Source organism: Electrophorus electricus, chromosome 12 (genome assembly GCF_041902795.1).
Source record: "Electrophorus electricus isolate QZ-2024a chromosome 12, ASM4190279v1, whole genome shotgun sequence".
Taxonomy (NCBI): Eukaryota; Metazoa; Chordata; class Actinopteri; order Gymnotiformes; family Gymnotidae; genus Electrophorus; species Electrophorus electricus.
The window spans coordinates 27,902,361-27,922,500 of NC_137508.1; the positions used below are offsets into that span (position 1 = coordinate 27,902,361).

At 45.6% G+C, this 20,140-nt stretch overlaps 3 protein-coding genes and 1 long non-coding RNA gene across 7 annotated transcripts in view; 2 read left to right on the top strand and 2 right to left on the bottom strand.

Annotated features, from left to right (window-relative positions):
- The first annotated feature begins 49 nt into the window (after window positions 1–49).
- Window positions 50–1,708, top strand: LOC145660392 (uncharacterized). The gene is made up of 3 exons (XR_014126728.1): window positions 50–173; window positions 425–469; window positions 762–1,708. It is a non-coding gene; the product is annotated as an uncharacterized LOC145660392 (long non-coding RNA).
- A 127-nt stretch (window positions 1,709–1,835) lies between these two features.
- g3bp2a (G3BP stress granule assembly factor 2a) lies at window positions 1,836–11,410 on the bottom strand. 3 transcript variants are annotated; one of them, XM_027022751.3, is made up of 13 exons: window positions 11,108–11,410; window positions 9,583–9,693; window positions 9,427–9,508; window positions 8,708–8,881; window positions 8,530–8,620; window positions 8,317–8,413; window positions 7,504–7,684; window positions 7,077–7,178; window positions 6,139–6,241; window positions 5,859–5,897; window positions 5,422–5,550; window positions 5,018–5,136; window positions 1,836–4,782 (listed from the first exon to the last, which is right to left on the bottom strand). In XM_027022751.3, exons 2-13 carry the CDS (start codon window positions 9,675–9,677, stop codon window positions 4,489–4,491), a joined length of 1,506 nt encoding a protein of 501 aa, XP_026878552.2. In that variant the 5' UTR covers window positions 9,678–9,693; window positions 11,108–11,410; the 3' UTR covers window positions 1,836–4,488. The 3 variants fall into 3 exon arrangements, with proteins under 3 accessions (XP_026878552.2, XP_026878551.2, XP_026878553.2); XM_027022750.3 differs by having other exon boundaries at window positions 11,096–11,410; XM_027022752.3 differs by lacking the exon at window positions 7,077–7,178 and having other exon boundaries at window positions 11,096–11,410.
- Window positions 11,411–11,786: 376 nt separating this feature from the next.
- Window positions 11,787–15,508, top strand: ints12 (integrator complex subunit 12). Its single transcript, XM_027022753.3, has 7 exons — window positions 11,787–12,010; window positions 12,176–12,333; window positions 12,434–12,619; window positions 12,854–13,038; window positions 13,206–13,365; window positions 14,246–14,401; window positions 14,754–15,508. The coding sequence occupies exons 2-7, from the start codon at window positions 12,178–12,180 to the stop codon at window positions 15,351–15,353; spliced, it is 1,443 nt and encodes a 480-aa protein (XP_026878554.2). The 5' UTR covers window positions 11,787–12,010; window positions 12,176–12,177; the 3' UTR covers window positions 15,354–15,508.
- Window positions 15,509–15,576: 68 nt separating this feature from the next.
- The window catches only part of arhgef38 (Rho guanine nucleotide exchange factor (GEF) 38), a 19,933-nt gene continuing 15,369 nt past the window's right edge, over window positions 15,577–20,140 (bottom strand). For both annotated transcript variants that reach the window (XM_035531758.2, XM_081725262.1), the window contains exons 12-14: window positions 19,114–19,315; window positions 17,089–17,321; window positions 15,577–16,071 (exon numbers count right to left, since the gene is read on the bottom strand). In XM_035531758.2, the coding sequence (XP_035387651.2) occupies window positions 15,889–16,071; window positions 17,089–17,321; window positions 19,114–19,315 (618 nt within the window). In that variant the 3' untranslated portion in view covers window positions 15,577–15,888. The remainder of the gene's footprint in view (window positions 16,072–17,088; window positions 17,322–19,113; window positions 19,316–20,140) is intronic.

Genomic DNA, 20,140 nt, shown 5'->3' on the forward strand with positions numbered 1-20,140 from the left:
TCAGCGACCTACCCCGGAACCGCTCGCGCACTGCAGGGTGCGCATGCGCGGAGACGTGGCGCTACGTGGCTGATCAGAGTACAGGCTCGGACGGGGTTTCATTTCTTAAAGCGCCATTGCATGGAATAAAAGAGAACGACCTGTTTAAACATCATCAAGTCATTTACATAAAGGTATGAGCAGAGTGGTAGCTAGCACTTCCACGTTCTTAAATCCATTGTAATTACTGTGTAAACGCAGGCTGAAGACCCATCTATTTGTGGATTACTTCAATGATCACTGACCCTCCTATATTGACTAACTAAATTAGTACTTATTGTAGGGTATTGTTTATTAAACCGATGTTGTCTAACAAGCCTTAGAACGTATTGTTTATTACACTTATCATTGTCTAAGATAGACCTTATGTATTTTCTACTTCTAGGCATCAGCGGTGATCCCTGTATTTCTACAGCATTCTAGTTCATTGGTATGTTGGACTGTAACCTACTGTACTAGGATATATTCTATGAGGAAATAACAAAGCACTTTTGTAAGTCGCTCTGGAAAAGAGCGTCTCCTAAATGCAGTAAATGTACATTTGTGGCCAGCCAATTTCATTGTTCTTAAAGAACTGAATGATCATCCATCCATCAGCCCTTCCTCACCACTGTTAAGACTTAAGCACATTTGCAGTGAGGATGGATGCACTGACATAAATCTGCTGTTAAGACTACCAGAATTCCTTTTGCACTTATCCATTTGCACTTATCATCCTACAGATTAGATGTTGTGGACACAGCAACTTTAAAGATCCTCAACTAATATCCTACAGATAAAAACATCAGAAGACATGCTCTTTATCACCTATTCCTCCTCACGCATCACTGTAGGAGCTATCTACTGTAAGAAATGTAATCAGTTTTATTTTGGAGAAACTAAGAGAAGGCTTGTGGACCAGTTTTTCTGAACACCTTCTGACCATCATAATTAATGATTTGTCATTTCCAATGGCAAGGCATTGTAACCCTAATGACACTGTACTAATCACATATATCTGTTTGCATTGCATTGCCAGTTGTTGGTATGACCACGGAGAATGTAGAACTCTACACTATCAGAACCCCATGATCGTTATGATCAAACAGCTACTGTTTTGGACATAATCTAGTTTCTTCTCCTTCAGAACTTCAGAAGCACTTTCCCAGATCTGAATAATGATGTAGACTGATGTACTGGTCAAACACTCACCAAAATTCAGTTCAAAAGGTCTAATATTTTTCCCGGGACCACACTGATCCTCTGGACACACCCAACTAGAACTTCAATGTAAATATATAATCTGCTGGAAATTCCTACTGCTGTGCCTCAGTTTGGAGGAAACGGGTCATTTAGACCATCAACAGGTGAAACATGACTATTGGCGTAGGGGCAATTGATATAAAGCGCACATCCATAATGAGTGTCATCATAGATAAAACAAGCATCTAAATAAAATGGGTTTTGGCTGTGTGTTTGCCTACTTGATCATCTTTTGCTGTCTGTAACGGCATACATACACAGTCTTAGGCATTTGATTAAAATTCAGACTGGCCTTTTTGTGTGTTTGTTTTGAGAAACTGAGCAATACAGACCTGTGGAAAATGCCAAGCTCCGCCAACAAAATCAGACCAAACAGAACTTGGCTAAGCGCCAAACCCCACCTCCAAATTTAGACCAAATGGAACTTGTCCAGAAATCACTGTGTATCCTGGTGGATTTCTTAATTCACACTTGTTCTGTATTCTTACTTTGACTTGCCTTTCTGAGTTTTAACACCCAGCTGATTTAAAACAAGACATCAGCAATAAGCAAAGTCGATTTCAGTAGTTTATTTTGTTTACTTATATTTAACAGAATCCAAAATAAAAAGGGATGAGAAAATTCAAACAAACAAACCAAAAAGTTCCAAAATAAAAACATGATAAAGCCGAATGTCGTCCCCCCCGACTGCTACTGAGCTGGACCCACCGCATGAGGAGATCAGATGGTGCTCCGGGACAGGAGATCAACAGACTTTGTTTAGGGTGTGTCGGCACATCTCGGAGGAGCTGTGTCATATGCAGCATCAGTCCAAACAAACACCTGTTTGCATGTTTTTGTGTTGAACGAAATCACAGCTAGCTTGAGAATATTTTCTGGATTCAATCATTCAAACACACTGCTTCCTTCATTAAGTACTTCATTAAGCACAGTATAGGCCATTATGGCTGTCAGAAACACAGGAACCTATAGTTATCAAACTCAAAATCACACATAGATGAGGTCTATTCAAAATTAGGTAGAAGGGAAAAGGGACGATAGACAAGCAGTTTTTGGTATAGCATCAGCAGATGGCTGAAGGGGTAGCGCATCATTGGCCAAGAGCTCTTAACCAATAGGATCAAAGTCCTTCAGAAAGAAAAAAGAAGTGTATCAGGAGTGCTAAGTCCTTAGAGATAAAGATTGTCCCAAAACGACAGCAAAGTGCAAGCTATCCGAAACAGGAGAGGACCTCAAAGAACATTTCAAAAATAGAGCTACATCAAAACTGTACCTCCAAAATTAGTGCAAAAATATCTGTTTAGAGAAAGGTGTGTGTCATTCTCAGCGGTCATCCCCACCCCATTCTGCTTCAGCCCCTCCCACAGCTGCATTCTTAGCCACACCCACTCATTACCAACCTAGTCAAGTGGGTGGTGGTGCAGAATTTGTTTACTTTAACGTAAATCAAAAGGGGAACAGATGCGAAGCAAAAACAAAATAAATAAATTAAAAATTTAAAAAATAAAAGAAATAAAAACACCAGAATGGACACACGTGTGTAAGTAATTCAGTGCAGGGGGATGTTGACAAATATGAAACTGTCAGAGTCACCAGTACTCTGCTGGAGTCTGTAAAAGTTACTGATCTGCGCGGTGATGGCATGGGTAATGCGTCCTAAATCATGTCTCCTTTCCAACTAATGTTCATTATTCCAAATGCAAAAAACATTTAGTAGACCAATGTGTGATCTGCACCACGCACAATTAAAAGTCTTTCAGACAGCTTCTCCCGTGGCTTTGTAAGCATTGAAACAGCATCACATTAAAAATTTAGGCACCTTTTTTCCCCTTTTACAACTGAAGAGAGACTGTAAACAAACCATGAGACAGCAGGAGCCTCTCAACTGTACGGCAGAATCACACAATACTGCCAGTGCCATGTCAGGGGAAACATTCAACAACTAAACAAAATGTGAAATAAATAAATGAAAGTAACTGCCAGCTCACGGATGGAATCGTTTACCAATCAAAGCTTAGGACTGCCTGGAATTTGAGAGAAAAGAGAAACAGAAATCAAAAGGCACTATTTCACCAACATGTAATCCAGTAAACATAAAAGTCTGGAGTATTGTGCTGCAAAAAAAACCCCAAAAAAAGACACTTGTTATGATTGGTTGGGCTGCTCTGATGGTAGGATTGGGCTGCTGTGGTTGGTTGGGGAGCCCTTTACTCATCCCCGTTTACTGACTAGGAATGTTTGTGTACAAGGAAGAAAAAAAAAAAAAGAGCACTAAGAAAATCTGTCTTTTGCGGAAAAATCCGTCTTTTGCTGCCAAATCTGTCCAGCTGCTTGGCTTATTTCACTTTATTTTCATCCCCCCAATCCATCATCACATTTGTGTCAGAGTCCAGGTCTGGAGCCTGACTGAAGAAAGGTCTGTTGTCCAGCATTTAATGGCTTTTTTTATTTTTCAGAGATGTGGAAAAAAGGCAGAATCTTTTTTGTTCTTCTACTTGTTGGCCAAGGCAGATGGGTTTTAGTTGAGGCCCATGCGGTGAGGAACTGTAGCTTAACACGCTCCACTGGAGGTCGATCCGGAAACGATCCAATAGCTTAGTGGCTGGAAGAGTTTTCTATGCAGCTGCACTCTCTGGAGGTCAGGTCATCCTGATGAGAGCATGCCTGTCACGTCTCTCAGTCAACTTTCACTAGCAAGGTGAAAACATTTGAACTCAAGGGTCAGGGTTTGAGCCATCCACAAGAATCACCCAAACAGTCTGTCAGTAAGAGGTAAACACTGTATGAGGGGTGGAGGCTGACTGGAGCTGAATGGTCTTTACTGGGAGTTGTAGTCCTCTTTTATGGGTGTAGTCTCTGCTGCAGCTCACTTCTCACTGATGACCAAGATCAGCGTACAAAATACATTTTTATGAAAGTAGGAAATAGATTTTTCAGCTTGGGCCAGAGCGCGCTCAGATTGGTTGAAATTGAAACGTGGGTTAACTATCGGATTGCTTGAGCTGCTCCTCTAATTTAACAGAAAAGAAACAGGTCACTGGGCTGGTACATCCCAAAGCAAGAAGATAATAAGAATTAAAGAAAACAAGAATAAAGCAGAGGGAAAAAGGATTACAAAAAATGGTAATACATGTAGACACACGTAGCCTACATTTTTTTGTTAAGAATTAACTTGGTGCTACTCCCAAACAGCAGATGATGCTGTTCTCAGCGGCGTTTTTCAGAGAAGCGGGTCTCCGCCTGTGCTGGGCCTCTCGCTGGGCCTCTCGCTGGGCCTGGGCCAGATCTGGGGGCCATGCCCCCTCGTGGAGGCGGGGCTCTGTTGTCACGATCGCGCATCCCTCCACTTCCCATAATGCCACGTGGGCCACTTGGTCCGCGGTCCATGCGCCTGGAGTCCCGACGGTCGTCGGATGCTCCGCTCCGGGCCTCGCGCTCACGCACCAAACGCGTCTTTTTCTCTTCCACATTCAGCCGCACCTCACCACGAAACATAATAGGCTAGAAAGAGAGAGAGAGAAAGAAAGACACAGGATGGGACAGAGCACACCTGATTCTCAGCACACTTTATTTAATCAGTTGGTCTTGACCATTGAACCATTGATTACTATTGATTACTTGTATTGGGTTTACCTTTACCCACGCTGACCCTGTTGTAGACAGACACCAATATGCTAATGTGTTCTGAAAATACACGTCACTTTGGTTGGCTGTGGTAAATAATGTTCCCTCCTACCCTTGCACCCAGAATCCTCTGCACCGGCTCAGAGTCATCAAACACCACAAAGCCAAAGTTGGGTAGTTTCCCGCCAACACCTTTGGTATTGATCCTCAGCTCCACAACATTCCCGTATGCTGAGAGGGAGGGAGAGAGGGGGAGAGAGAGAGAGAGGGGAGAGAGAGAGAGAGAGAGAGAGAGAGAGAGAGAGAGAAAGGGGAACACTTGAAGTACCTGCACCTGGGCTGTGATTTGAATTCTCATGTTTTATGATAAATTAATGACCAGTCATTAAAAACTCCAGAACTGGAGGTCCATGGTTGAACACTATGGTGTTAGTATTTTCTAACCAGCAGTATTGAGAAAGTACAGTCTGAGTGCTGCTGGCGCTTGTTCGGAGTGATAAAGTGAGTGATACTCACTCATGAAGAAGTCACAGAGTTCACGCTCGCTGATGTCATGGGGCAGGTTGCCCACGAACAGCTGATGGTTGTCAGGGTAACGAACCATCCGCCCTCTGTCCACCTCCCCTGCTTCTGACTCCGCCCTCCCTAAAACAACACGGTCACATGGTCAGAGTCTGTAAAAATGTTTAACAGTCTAACTGTTAAATAATGTAGTACAAGTACTACAAGTACAAGTAATGTAGTACAAGTATTATAAGTCCTCTGACACTACAATGTAAAAATACTATTGGCCTACAATATACAAAGAGCCTGTAACCTGTAAGGCATAAAATCTGGGGTCTTGTTACATGAGATCACGGTTTCCTTTTTATGTTTTAAAGGAAATGGAAACAAAAAAAGTACATTTTGTGCAGGTGTTTATCTAAGCACTGGACAAGCATGGCAACGTTTACCTTTGCCACCAGTCTGAGGTTCTGAGGAGGTGCCACCATCTGTTAATGAAAAACAAATAAATAAACACACACACACTCACAGCAACAAAAACACCATAACACGAGAAAAGAGGAGCAGATTAAAAGCAATTACAGCTCACCAGCAAATTGGCCAATGCAGGACACCATGACAACTTACACAGCGCTCCTAAAACACAACCCCGTGACACAGCAGGTGCTGTGTAGCTACTGGCGGGTTTGGAGTTTAAACCCTTGTGCAGTGTTCGGTGCGAGTTCTCACCAGTGCGAGGCCCCCTAGAGGACAAGGCAGGTCTGTCACGCACGCGTTGATCCCGCGGACGGAGAGGGACAGCCGAAGCCTCTGACCTTACCTCCGCCCTGGGCTGGAACATGCACGCACACACACGTAAACCTCAGCACTATAGGAGCAGACCATTTCCTAGAGCTGATCCTTTTCTGACCCCTGAGTGATGTGCCTGTAGCTCATTCAGACTGCAGTGCTAATCTGCCACACTTCCAGCTGAGTATATTTCTAAGTCCTAAAATGACTGTGTGTTGTACTGCTGAGGGCTGGGCCCATCCAAACAGATCAGCTGGTCCTCAAAATATTTCAGACCTATATGTGTTTTATGATGGCACAAATGACTATACATCTGGCTCCTGGGCGCTTAGTGATTCCTACAATTATGTAAAAAAATACTCATTATTACTTCCTCTAGTAAACCAGGTGTAATTATGTAATGATGTAAACAATTCATGAACAAAATTTAAAAAGTCATTAGCATAACAGCTTGTGAAACCAGTTGCAACAGAACTGCTCATGCATGACTTTTAGCATATTTTAATGAGATGTAAATGCTGAATTAATTATTTGCCCCTTTCAGCTTCCTTCCTCGCCCGAGCAAGTGACACACATGTGACACACATGTGACCTGTGAACACTGCCAACATCAGAGCTGGCAGCGACATCAACCATGACGTAACTGCAGACGTCTGCAGGGTGACTGTCAGACCGACTCAGGTGTCATCGACCAAACACTGCACATTCCGGCAGGGCGCACAGCATTAGCGACACGACACCAAAGGTAAACCCGAATGTTTAACGACGGCAGCGCTTGTCTCTCTTGTAGGAGCGGTCTGAGCAGAGAGGGTGAGGTACGGAGGCTGAGAAGGCCAAAAAGCTGGATGCCAGCTTCACTTCAATCACAGCTGGGTCACCTGTGAGGTCGTAACTTTGACCACATGGGGCGGGATGCCTGAAGATGGGCCGGAACCACTCAGGGGAAGGTTCTTACTGGTGACAGACGCCCACGAGAATGTCTACCACACACACACACACACACACACACACACACACACACACACACACACACACACACACACACACACACACACACACACGCGCACGCACGCTTGCTTTCAGGCTTACAGACAGCACATGTCTCTCAACATATGTCTACACAAACAGGGCCCGTGTGGAAAGATGTAAACTTGCTGTGCAGGTTCTTCAAAACAAGCAAAAGTGGCATAAATAAAAGATAAAGCCCAGAGAGTTACATTTTCACCAACGTGTTAACGTGTGCGTGCCACGTGAGAGTTAACGTGTGCGTGCAACGTGAGAGATAACGTGTGCGAGTTTTAGTACTTTGGGAGGTTCCTGCATCTGAGGGGCAGTCTCCACAGGAGTGGGGGATGGGGATTTTTCTTTCAGCTCTTCCGGAATCTTCTCCGGGACGTCCTCCTTCAGCTCCTCGACCCGGGCTTCAGGTTCCGACTCTGGTTCAACGTCTGCAGCAGGGTCCTCCATCACCTGATCCACGGTAGTGCTGGAGGGTGGAGACATGCCTTCATGTTTAGCATTGTTATAGATGTTAGACCAAAACTAAACACACCCTCCTGCAGGCTCTCCGCAGGCCACTGCTGTCGCACCATCTAGAACATCTTCAGCTCTGGACCCTTAACCCGAAATATGGGCCTCGAATTATAAATGTCCTACCAGGGATTATTATCATGGAACACAGATATTCAAATCATGGCAGGTGGTCCAAATCCAATGTCTGACATCAAATACACAAAAGCCAGCACAAGAGATGTTCACATTGACCGAAACTCGACAAGATTACACACTACTGCGGTGCAGAGGTCAGAAAAGGGGCGTGGGGTCAGCACTGCGGGTGAGTTTATTTACACCAGTGAGTGTTCATATTTGCCAGAAGGGGCGGAGTTTCCTAGCAGCGAAGGGCTGGCCTTGCTGTGGTGTTTTGTGGCCTAGTGAAAGAGTCTTACAGGGGTCACACTGAACCAAACTGCCGGACTGGGTGCCAAAAAATAAATAAATTCATGTGTGATGAAGCGTTAAAGGGACCCAAAACCCAACATCAGCGTTTGAACGTGTGCATATACTTGTCTCTGGTCTACACCCAGACGCAGGGATCAGCCCGAGACACTGGGGTCCTACCTCACTGGGTGGGGCTCATAGCAGTTGGAGGCATGGGTGGTGGTGTGCTGGGCCTCCGGAGAGACATGTGGTTCCTCCTCCTCCTCCACCTCCGACTCTAACGGAAAACAGCCAGCAGCAGCCAATTAGGAGACAGCCAGAGGAGGGAAGGGCACTATGAATAACAAAGGTGGTGCCAAGGACCTTTGAGAGCGTGGTCAGCTCACAGCTCACCTTCCTCCAGCTCAGCCTCTGAATCGCCAAACACCTCGTCCTCGTAACGGAAGATGTCATTGTGAACATAGAACTTGTTATCCACAGAACCCTAAACACACACACACACAGTCATTTGCATTAGGGTGAACACGACTCAGCAGGTTCCACAGGCACAGTACGGGAAACGTAGCAGCACCTCCGGGGCCAGGACGAATGTCTGCAGGAACCTCCTCATTGGCTGGCCGCTGTTGGACAGCTCCCCCATCACCTGGACGACCACGCCGTCGCCCAGTGTGGCGTGAGCATCCACGTGCCGGATTTTAGTGTGGCACTCGCTGAAGTGCAGTGACATCACCTTCTTGTGGATCTCCTGCAGAGAGGTACACACACAGAGAGAGAGAGAGAGAGAGAGAGAGAGAGAGAGAGTGTGGTCAGTAAATCAGAGTAACACTCACCGGTCCTGCTGAATTACTGACTCACATCTACACCTGCTGCACTACAACGACTGCATCTGCGGGACTTATACTGTATCTGCGGCCGCAAACCTGACCACTTCCACACAGTGTGGGCAGAAGCAGCAAATGTTGCCAGAACTGGACATTTTAAAAAGTACCGCCAGCACCAAGTGTGCGGTTTCCAGTCATGCATATGTGTGGGTATATAGGAAAGGTTAAAGGTAAAAGGCCTGGTTCAAGTCTCCTGACATCAGTTCTCCAAGCAAAGCTCCCTGGCCTGAGCTGCCTTTGGACACATCATTGGAGTCATGACTGAATACAACTTGAATAATTGAGGGTCAAAGGTCTTTCTCAGGGGCCCAACAGTGGCAACCTGGCAGCTGCAGCCTTCCTATTACAAGTCAGCTACCTTAACCATGGCCCCCACCTCCGGCTTTGTGAGGGAGATCACCACACTTACAGTCTGCCCATACACGGCCTCCGCCAGCTTCCCGTTGGAGTCCAGTCCTCCATGGACATAGGAAGAGTTCCTCCCGTAGAACCTGTGTGAGATACACATGACATCAGCGGCACGCTCTGAGCTGGTGGGCGGCGTCGTGAAGGCTGGCACCCTCACCTGTGCAGGAAGTCTGGGGCTTTGTTCAGCACGGTGTAGTACTGGCGAACAAACTCCCGTCCCACTAGCAGCGGACTGGTCTTCTCCATCACCATCTCTTTGGCAACAACTCTGGAGTTTGCAACACAAGAAAATAACAACAATAGCCGCAGTACTAGCACACAATTGAGCATAGCATGAAACACAGCAGTAGGGTTGTAAAGAAGGCTGAAGGCAGCGACACCCTGCCCAGGACTCGAACCCAAGGCCGACAGGAGGTAAAGCTGAGCTCTGACCACTGGACCAAAGAGCCAGAGCTCCCTGTTAACCTTCCTAAGGGACAGTCTCTGTCACAAGGGCATTCTTTATAACAGCTATATGTACTCAGTGACCAGTAGAGAGAAGGCAGCACTAGAAAAAAGTGAATGAAACCGATCAAACCACCCACAAAATCTGCCTCTAGAGGGTGCAAATAACAGAACCAGGGGATGACACAGGTCACCGGTGCACTTGATAAAGGATGGGGGTAATACCAGCTTATTGTTTGGGATGGGTGAGAAACTTTTTTGGTTTCAGTGTAGTCAGGTGGGGGGTGGGGTGGCTTTGACACCGACACCAAATAAAAAAAGGCAGAAGATCTTACTAAGACTGGGAGAAGAGTTTCTGCATCGTCCATGCTGAGTAAGACACAAATGGGGTGCAGAATTCAAGAGACAAATTACTGGACTTCCAGAGTTGGCAAGAATTTTAACACCACTATCAGTATTGGTTAGCAGACCTTAACTTTTATCATGCCTGGAATTTATTCAGTACAGTAAGGGAAGCTAATCTGGAAAACACCCTGCAGAGAACACCAACAGCTGAGCAGGGGCTAAAAGGTGTGTCATTGTAAACTATATTAAAACTGTCACATAAAATGCTTTTTCAAAATGGTCGAGTACTTCGATTACATTCTAAAATGTGAAATTAACATCAGTAAAAAAAGTGACGACCTGCGAGCAGCGACATGAGGAAAACAACATCGAAAGAGTTGTATTAAAGGAAACCAGGTGAAAGATTAGACAGATCTATATACCAGGTACAGTGGTAGGACGTCTCATACCAGGCTCATAAAGCAGCCATCGATTTGGCTCGGAGCTTCACGTCCAGGTCTGCGTCAGTATATGTGGAGCTAAATGAACCCCAAACTAATTACACGCTTGAATAAATGACGACTAAGATCACTTAGTTACTTGAGATGTCTGCTGAAATGCCAGACTAGAAGGAGTCTTTAACTGTAGGTGGAGTCCGCCGTCAGTGAGCTTGGCCAGGTGAGATCAGAGATGATACCTGTTAAAGGACGTTATCACCTACCCCTGTCATAACGTTAGGATCGACGTAAAACCGTGGGGTCGGGGGAGACTAAAGATCGATAACTTGCTCCGCTTTACAGTAGTAAAAACATACAAGCACAACATGTCGGTGAGCACTAGTGTAGCGCGGCTACCTCCAGGTAATTTACGGTTTCGGATAAAGCAGACCCTCCGAACCTCACCTCCTGACGGACCTGTGGCGTTAATCTCGTTGCTCTCAGCCAATGGAGCTTCGTGGCGGCGTTTATTCTCTTATTCACTCCACCCAGCGCCTCCCTAACGGGACACTCCAGCTCAGACGAACGTGGAGCGAGACCTGCAGCTTATTGTCTAAGCCCTGTAGAATGGAGAAGAACCCGTCACGTGGGCAAAAGAACCCGTCACGTGGGCAACAGAACCCGGTTGCGTGGGTAAAATTACCCTGTCACGTGGGCAAAAGAACCCCCAAAACGTGGGTAAAATAACCCTGTCCCGTCATGTGGGTAAAAGAACCCCCATCACGTGGGCAAAGACTCTCACTGGAGGAAACGGTGGCGTGACAACACAGCAACTTCCGCTTTGTGTCTTTGCACATTATAACAATGGCACTTTGATACATTTCCTTCCTGTACAATTTTTTTTTTTGGCTAATATGATACTCACCGATTTAACAGGGATAAGATGTAAAACGATAACGTTGAACTGACCATTAAACTGACCTGAGAAGGGACACTTCCCTGTGTAACTATTTATACACACCGACTTGCTATAAATAACATGAATATTTCGATTTTATTTCGGGAGCAGCAGTATTTATTACACATGCGTGTAATTAAAATATTTGTATAAATATTTAAATACATTGAGGTGGATGTAAATTCCCGTACTTTCTCTGAATCCTAACAGATCATACAGGATAAAGAGACGCTTCTGCTTGTTTCCATCCTGCCTTTTAACTGGGTGGACCAGCGTCATCTGGGTGGAAAGTACGCTACCGCTAGCAGGAATATTTTTATTTTTTATTTTTAAAAGGTTTACGGTTTTATTTTTTATGTGTGTGGAATATTTAGTACAGTCGAGTGTCTGAACGCTCAGAGCACGTATGTAAGGAGGTCAAGGCAAGTAAAGTAATGAAACATTTACCCGAGTATAGCAGGCTGGCTAACATGGGCTAGGTGATGGGTCTGTATCCGCTATAACACGGGCTGAACAGATAACACCGCTCTGAGACTTGGACTCGTATCATTACACCACGTTTCGCTTGGTGTCTCTTGTCTTCATAGCTATGGCCGGAGCGGTGAGTCTGGAACTGGACCCTGTCTTCCTGAAGGGGCTGGGATATCTGCACTCCAAGAGCAAGGACTCTGCCGAGAAGCTCAGAGCCCTCCTGGACGAGTCTTTGGCCAGGGGCAGCGAGTCAGTTTACCGGTCGTCACTAAAGGTGCCGGCTGATCTCCGCTAGTTTGATGAAATTCACATTGACCTTTTATGAATTCTATGTAACATATGGTATGTATTGAAAATATTCCCCCCCGCCATAGGAAGTCGAGGTGACCAAGGTGTCACTGCCAAAAATAAACAAACCAGAGGCCAAGTCATCATCCAATTCGTCCTCCTCGTCTTCGTCCTCGTCTTCATCCTCGTCCTCCAGCAGCAGTAGTGGCAGCGGAAAATCAAGCAGCTCAGAGAAAAGCAAGAAGGAGGCAGAGAAAAGACCCGCTGAGAAGGTGGGCAATCTCGTGTGTGTGTGTGTGTGTGTGTGTGTGTGTGTGTGTGCGCGCGTGCTCCCAAACTCCAGTCACTCAAATGCCTCCTTTTTTTTTTTTTTTTTTTTTTTTTTTTTTTTTTTTTTTTTAAATTAATAACAATTCTCAACACAGCATGCGCTTTGAACATTCCCAGTGTGCAGTGCTGTTTGAGTGGAGCTGCGGTATGACGACTGTGGCCCGTTTTCTCTGCAGGTGAGGGTGGAGTGCACTGATGCGGTGGAGCCCCTGAAAAAGCAGAGGCTGGACAGGCCAGAGAGCCGCTCATCCCCCATCACCTTCCAGCACAAGGACCCCCCCCTCGCAGACTTCAGTTACGGCGACGAGACCAATGCCGACGACTTTGCCATGGAGATGGGCCTCGTCTGTGTGGTCTGCCGGTCTGTCACGTTCAACAAACTTTCATATATTCTCAAATAAACGGAAGCACATTGTTTTCGTTGTGTATGTCTGCTTGCTGTGTGTGTGACATTCAGTAAAGCCATATATGCTTTGAGAACATCCTACTGTATTGCTAAGCTACATGTCCCTCTCTTGTTCACCACAGACAGATGACAGTCACATCAGGAAATCAGCTTGTGGAGTGTCAGGAGTGTCACAATCTGTACCACCAAGAATGCCACAAGCCTCAGGTTACAGACAAGGATGTGAACGACCCACGTCTGGTGTGGTACTGTGCGCGCTGCACCAGACAGATGAAGCGCATGGTGAGTGTTCTGCTTTGGTGGCTTTTATATGTTCTTCAGAAGCACTGAACGTAGACCCAGCACGTGGGAAGGAGATATTGTAAGTACAATGGCCATCACTGACGCACAGTGTTGAAGGAGCTGATGGCAGTAGTAGAACAGGTCATTTTTTCCTACCCAGACTGTATGAAAATAATAATAAGGTCAATCAATCAATCAATAATGATATCTATGTATGTATGTATGTATGTATACATGCGTGGAAATTAATTGATATATTTAGGCATCAACCTTCACTACATATGTCTTAAGCACATTTAATCATAAACCATTACAATGCCTTTAAGACTATGAAAACCATCCATGCATGGTTTGAATGGTACTAATCAGTTGTGGAAAATACATATACTAAAGAAAATCCTGGTTTACTAGTTGTAGTTCCATCTCATTCACATTAGTCATTTTCCTTTTAAAAGAACTTTTCTTTTATCCATCTACATTAGACCTGGCTACCAGTATTGAATGTCGCACTGCTGTAAAATGATACAAGAAATCAGTTTAAACTAGATGCTGTGATTTTTTTTTGAAGTAACTCTAGCTATTTCTTTTGCAGTCTCACCTGAGGCTCTGCTAATTTAACTCGTTGCTTTCAGGTTCTCCTCTTTAACCTTCAGCTGCTGACCTTTAACATCTAATCTGAGCTTTTATTAGAATGTATAATATCTGTCCATAGTAGAAAAGCTGTAGGGTTTGTAGGATTCACACTGATGGTATGGAAGGTGTTTGTGGGTTGTGTGGTGCTGGTAGAATAAAGTACAGGAGGAGAAGTGAGGCTGTGGGTGTGGAGTGTTTATACTGTGGGGTGTTTATACTGTGGGGTGTTTATGCTTTACTCCCTCAGGCTCAGAAGACCCAGAAGCCTCCTCAGAAGGCAGCGCCTGCAGTGTCTCTATCGGCTGCTCCCGTGGTGAAGGAGCCCCTGGTGAAGAAGCCGGAGCTCAAGGCCAAGCCGGAAGCGGCCGGATCTTTCCAGGCCTTCAAGAGGACAGAGATGAAGGTGAGGGCAGCGCACTGACACCATCTGTGCGCCACATGGACAAGACTTTGCATTTCTCTATGCAGCCCTGTTTTCTTTTGTTTTCTCTTCCTCAGTTTGGACAGAGCACTCTCCACCATTTCACTGCGAGTTATAGTGTATATGACTGTGTATGTGACGAATAAACCAAACTTGAACTCAGAATGCAGCAGCAGCCTTTTAAATCCATGCTGCACTTTAAGTCCATTGTCATGTTTAATGCACATGCTGTTTTTCGTGTGTGTGTGTGTGTGTGTGTGTGTGTGTGTGTGTGTGTGTGTGTGTGTGTGTGTGTGTGTGTGTGCGCACGTTTGTCTGCACGTATCCCTCTCAGGTGTCCACAGTGACATCGGGAAGCTCTTCAAGCAGCGGATCATCTCTGCCCTCGGGCAGCGCTCTCACGGGCTGGGCTGCTTTTACAAAAACCACCACAGCAGGGGCCTCCGGCAGCAAGCCCGGCCCCAGCAAGCCCCCCCCACCCCCCGCAGGGCCCAAGCCCATGGGTCTGTCTGCACTGGCCAGCGTGAAGCCGAGTGCCAAAGCACCAGGAGGTGCCGGCGGCGGTGCCGGAGGCGGGAGCGGTAATGGGAATAACGGTTCGTCCACAGCGCAGCTGAAAGTACCCCCTCCTCTCACGCTGGGCAAACAGCCTCTGAGCCGCTCGGCCAGCGGGGAGAGCCTGGGCAAGCCGATGACCACGGGCTCTACCTCGCCTGGAACGGCGCCCTCCAGTGGCCCGGGGGGCAACGGCAGCTCGGTCGTCAACAGTGGTGGAAACGGGGGCTGCACCAGCAGCAATAACAATAACAGTAACGCCGGGGCCAAAGTGTCAGCAGATGGCAAAACGCCGACATCCCAGGAGTCTCAGCTCAACGCCATGAAGAGACTGCAGATGGTGAAGAAGAAAGCCGCACAGAGGAAGATGAAGAAATGAACAGAGCGGGAGGAAACAAATCCAGAACTAATGCTTCAATCTCTCTGTATAGAGGATGCTGGGTAATGTAGTGCTCTTTGTATAGAGAATGCTTGGTAATGTAGTGCTCTGTGGTCTAAAGCAACAGCAGTAACCTGCACTTTTAAAAATGACTTTAATAAATAACATCATTTCAAAATGAGTAAGAATTTTTATTTTGATTTTCCATCATGAGAAATTTAGAGGTGCAGTTTTTTTTTAAAGAAGTGTTCATCAAATAGGATGAGCTTTTGTATACTTAAATTTTATAGAAAATTCACATTTCAATAATTTCTTATACACAATTTTTATATATATAAAATATATTATAATCAGTTCCTCTTAAATATTATAATCTTCATCAGTGTTGATAATTAAACACTTTAGGTAGAAATGCAAAGTGCTAGGAAAGTTCATCTCTTAGTGCAACAACGCCCTTCATTAAGTTAAAAACCAAAGGTGGTTGGGGGAGGCTCAGGAAATAACTGGGTCTGGTCTGGTCGGTTCTGGTCCGGTCTCACGCGTAGGACATCTTGCCGAGGTAGTTCGCTGGGACGTAGCCCTTCTGCCCGTTGACCTCGGCCAGCCACCAATCCTTGTTGCCTCCGAGGTCGCAGAACTGCAGGATGCGCACGGGCTGGTACTCCTGCAGACTGAGCTCCTGAGCGCAGCGCGCGTTGAACGCGTACACCGCGTAGAACTGGAGAGACGAGAGTCAAACCGTTACTGCTGCTGGCCAGTAGAGGGCGCTGTGCCGCTGCCTCTCGTTTTTAATCTTATCTAGTCTGACTGGTGCGCTTCTGGAAATATGACAGCATAATTAGAAATAATATGAATAAATAATGATAAATGTTAATATGCCTATATAGTAAATATATGAACGTCTTCTTCAACTTGTTCTAACAGAAGTTTATTTATTTTTAAGATTTAAACTTCAGTTCTAAATGCTTTTCAAGTCATTTGCAGTAGGTGACCAGTAGATGTCAGTGTGGACCAGAACCTTTCAGAGGTTTTGCCTTTGTACACCATTTAAGCTAAATCCAGTTCTGGTCCTGGGATGTAATACATTTGTAAGTCAGAACCTTTCCCATACTGGGATCATGGGGACCACCAGGGATTTTGGGCCCCAGTGAAAACAATTAACCAACATCAATTAACCAATAGGTTAACCAATAGACTCGCTCTAGCGTTTTTGCCTGGCTCACGGGACAAAGTTAAAACTTCATAAATGTCAACATCTTCATTAACGTTCCTTTTTGTATTGTATAACCTGCTCATGATATAACCTTATCAGTAATATAAACCTTAACTACGTGTAATATCCACTCTTAGCCACTTTGAGTGTATATATATATATATATATATATATATATATATATATATATATATATATAAACATGACTGTATAGTAATACTAACACAACATTTAAAAGTCTGATCACACATTTTTGCTTTCTGAGGTCACCAAATGTTAAACTCTGCTTGTACATATTGTAACTTCAAGTATTAACTTTGCAACTCTTTAAATGCATGCTAAATGACCATTGTATCAGTCCCCATCTTCCCTCCTGTGGACTATACTACAAAGCTACACATGGATTTAATTTAAGGTGGTTCTGACCAGTAATGAACAAAGCTATTGTTGTACATGTGAAAGCCACCTTAAATCTGCCTGGTACCCCACTCATGCAGCCTTGTAGCAGACCGCGTGTCTTACATGCTGTTCCACAGCCATGCCGGTCTCGTCCTGGGGGCTCTCTGTCTCCCCCTGCTGGTCGGCTGGAGTAGAGGCGCTGTCGGGTGTGTTGTACCGGCTGAAGTTATACAAGCTGCCACTCCTGCTGCCCGACACAAACAGGCTCAGGTTGTCAAAGTCATCCGGACACTCACTGACGTCACGCTGTGGGTTATAGGCCTTTAGGAAGGTAGAATACACATAGCCCCGGGTAGCTGGGCGCACGCACACACACACACACACACACAAAGAGAGGTCTGTGAGTGTAATGAGTGAAAGCTGAGAAGGGAGACAGAGCTGAATAGCAGCTTTGTAAGTGAAGGAACACTTGCTCTTGTGGTCTGGCTAATGGGACCATCAGTGTCACCATTCGTAATGCTGAAGGAAGCTGAGCTGTCCTGATATGTAGCATGTAGCATGTTATAATGTAACCAGATGTATGTAGCATGTTCTAATTTAACCTGATGCATGTACCATGTTCTAATGTAACCAGATATATGTAGCATGTTCTAATGTAACCAGATATATGTACCATGTTCTAATGTAACCTGATGCATGTACCATGTTCTAATGTAACCAGGTGGATGTAGCATGTTTTAATGTAACCAGATGTATGTACCATGTTCTAATGTAACCTGATGCATGTAGTATGTTCTAATGTAACCAGGTGGATGTAACATGTTGTAATGTAACCAGATGTATGTAGCATGTTCTAATGTAACCAGATGTATATAACATGTTCTAATGTAACCAGATATATGTAGCATGTTCTAATGTAACAAGATGCATGTAACATGTTCTAATGTAACCAGATGTATATAACATGTTCTAATGTAACCTGATGTATGTAACATGCCCTAATGTAACCAGATATTCTCTCAACTCTGGGCTCTTAGTTCTTCCATGGATTTGAGCTCATCTGTTGTATACACCTTTTTGCTCTTAGGTAAGGTACTGAACCCCAAGCCAGTTCAGAGCAAGGACTTGGGTCCCACTGCCCACGGCTTTCTGGGTCCCACTGCCCACGGCTTTGTTTCCAGGTCCCACTGCTCTGCATAGCTCTGAGTTTTCCCTCCTCAACGCACGGTTCAAATTGCCTCATCCCATCTTCCAACATGCCTGAAGCAAGCCATTAAGACCACGTCACGCAGGCGTCCTGGGAGCAGGGTCAGAGTAAAAACATGGACTGTCTCATGACTTAGGAAACAGCTCTGGAACACCTGATCCAGGTAACGCAGGTCTGGGTAATGTGGAGCGCTACAGGGCAGGAGGCCCTGGTTCTCCGGGGACTGGAGCTGTTTAATGGAAGGCATTTTGGACAGGAATGTCATGTAAATGTGGAACACAGAGACACGTTCCTCTGTTCTTCATGTTTCTGTTCTTAAAGTGGTGCTGTAATGGGCAGTTTGCAGCAACACTCCACTAAATTTTAACAAGACACTTGTTTTGTGGTCGGTAGCTGTGGAAAAACCCGCCACACACACAGACGTTTCTCCTCATTACTTGGATCTCGAGGGACAAGATGTGTGTGTGCTTCAAGAGCGCTCACGTCATAGTGCACATGCTCCAATACAGCGGGACAGTCGTGTCTGGGGCAACAGGCCCCAGTGGAGAGAGAGCAGAGTTCATATAGGTGGAGAGCTCCATATAGCGGCGCTCTCCCACACACTCATCGCAGTCTCGGTGATGGAGAAACAGCCGGAAACTTCCAGAAACAGTGCGGTTCCCAGTGGTCGACTTGTAGGTCAGTGTAGGTGGATTTTCTCTCATTCTAACGTGTCCTGTTGAAACACACTTTGATGCACATGATGATGACAGTTCTGGTTCAGTTCCGGTCGGACTTTCACAGCAGAATGGTATAGCAAGAATCATTTGAAATATCACCACCCAAAATAACATTACACACCCTGTAAAGAAAAATAATGCCACTTACAAGCAACCACACACACACGCACACACGCACGCACGCACACACACACACACACACACACACACGCACACACTTACTGCCGGTGTCGACTAGCCAGCGGCTGGTGCTGCCCAGTGGGTCGTGGTCCTCCAGCACACCCACCAGCTCTCCCTCCAGCAGGGTCACGTCTTCCTCCTGGCAGGCGTTACAGTTCCTCCGGAGCCGGTAGAGGCGCTCGACGGGGAATTCCTCCCGCAGCCTGGCCCTGTCGGCCTGTGTCTGCCGCTGTGCCTCAGGGGTCTGCGGGGGTCACAACGACCACAGGGTCAGGGACAGGGAGTAACGAACACTCAGGGGTCCCGCTGGGGCCTTGGCACACAGATCCCTGCTGAGCTGTGTGCTGTGTGCTAAGTTCACTACAATTAAGCTTTAATTGGATCAATTAACCTGCAGTTTCCTTCGGGATCAAAAAAGCGTCTTATCTCTTAAACAGAAAACACTACGGTGTGGGTGTGCAACTAGTATAATTAAAAACAGATATTTAATTACTCATTTACACACATTTTAAACAACATTTACAATGTGCTTTAGGCAGAGATATAGTAGAACTAGAAGAACATCTAAAACGTAGCCATTCATTATGAACCCTCAGGGAACTCGGACGGGAGGTCAGAGCTGAGAGTCACAGTTAGTAACAGCAGGTGTGAGCAGCACATCACAGACCTAAACATCATATCACAGAGCTTCAATAGAACGAGACTGTCGATTGATATCTGATGGCTGTTCAAAATAAAATACTTTATAAAATCAATTCTAAAAGACAGAATAAATAATAGAAATGTGTGTGTGTGTGTGTGGAGGTATTATTGTTGTCTTCCCAATAATTTTCCCTAAACAAGGATTTTAAGGCAGAACCAACATTCTAAAATGTACATTAGATGAAATGAAGCATTTGAAATGCAACTCTCCAGGGCAGGCCACATGTCCGTATATCTGTCTGTACGTCTGTGTCCATACGTCTGTTTCCACGTGTCTTTGTCTGTCTGCGTCTGCACGTCTGTGTCCGTACATCTGTGTCCACGTGTCTTTGTCTGTCTGTGTCTGCACGTCTGTGTCCGTACGTCT

Coding starts and splice junctions, on each gene's coding strand:
- ints12 (XM_027022753.3), top strand. CDS start 12,178: ATGGCCGGAGCGGTGAGTCTGGAACTGGACCCTGTCTTCCTGAAGGGG. Junction 12,620..12,853: donor AGAAAAGACCCGCTGAGAAG/GTGGGCAATCTC, acceptor TTTTCTCTGCAG/GTGAGGGTGGAGTGCACTGA. Junction 13,039..13,205: donor CTCGTCTGTGTGGTCTGCCG/GTCTGTCACGTT, acceptor TGTTCACCACAG/ACAGATGACAGTCACATCAG.
- g3bp2a (XM_027022751.3), bottom strand. CDS start 9,677: ATGGTGATGGAGAAGACCAGTCCGCTGCTAGTGGGACGGGAGTTTGTT. Junction 8,882..9,426: donor AGGCCGTGTATGGGCAGACT/GTAAGTGTGGTG, acceptor ACCTCTCTGCAG/GAGATCCACAAGAAGGTGAT. Junction 7,179..7,503: donor AGATGCAGGAACCTCCCAAA/GTACTAAAACTC, acceptor TGTGTGTGGTAG/ACATTCTCGTGGGCGTCTGT.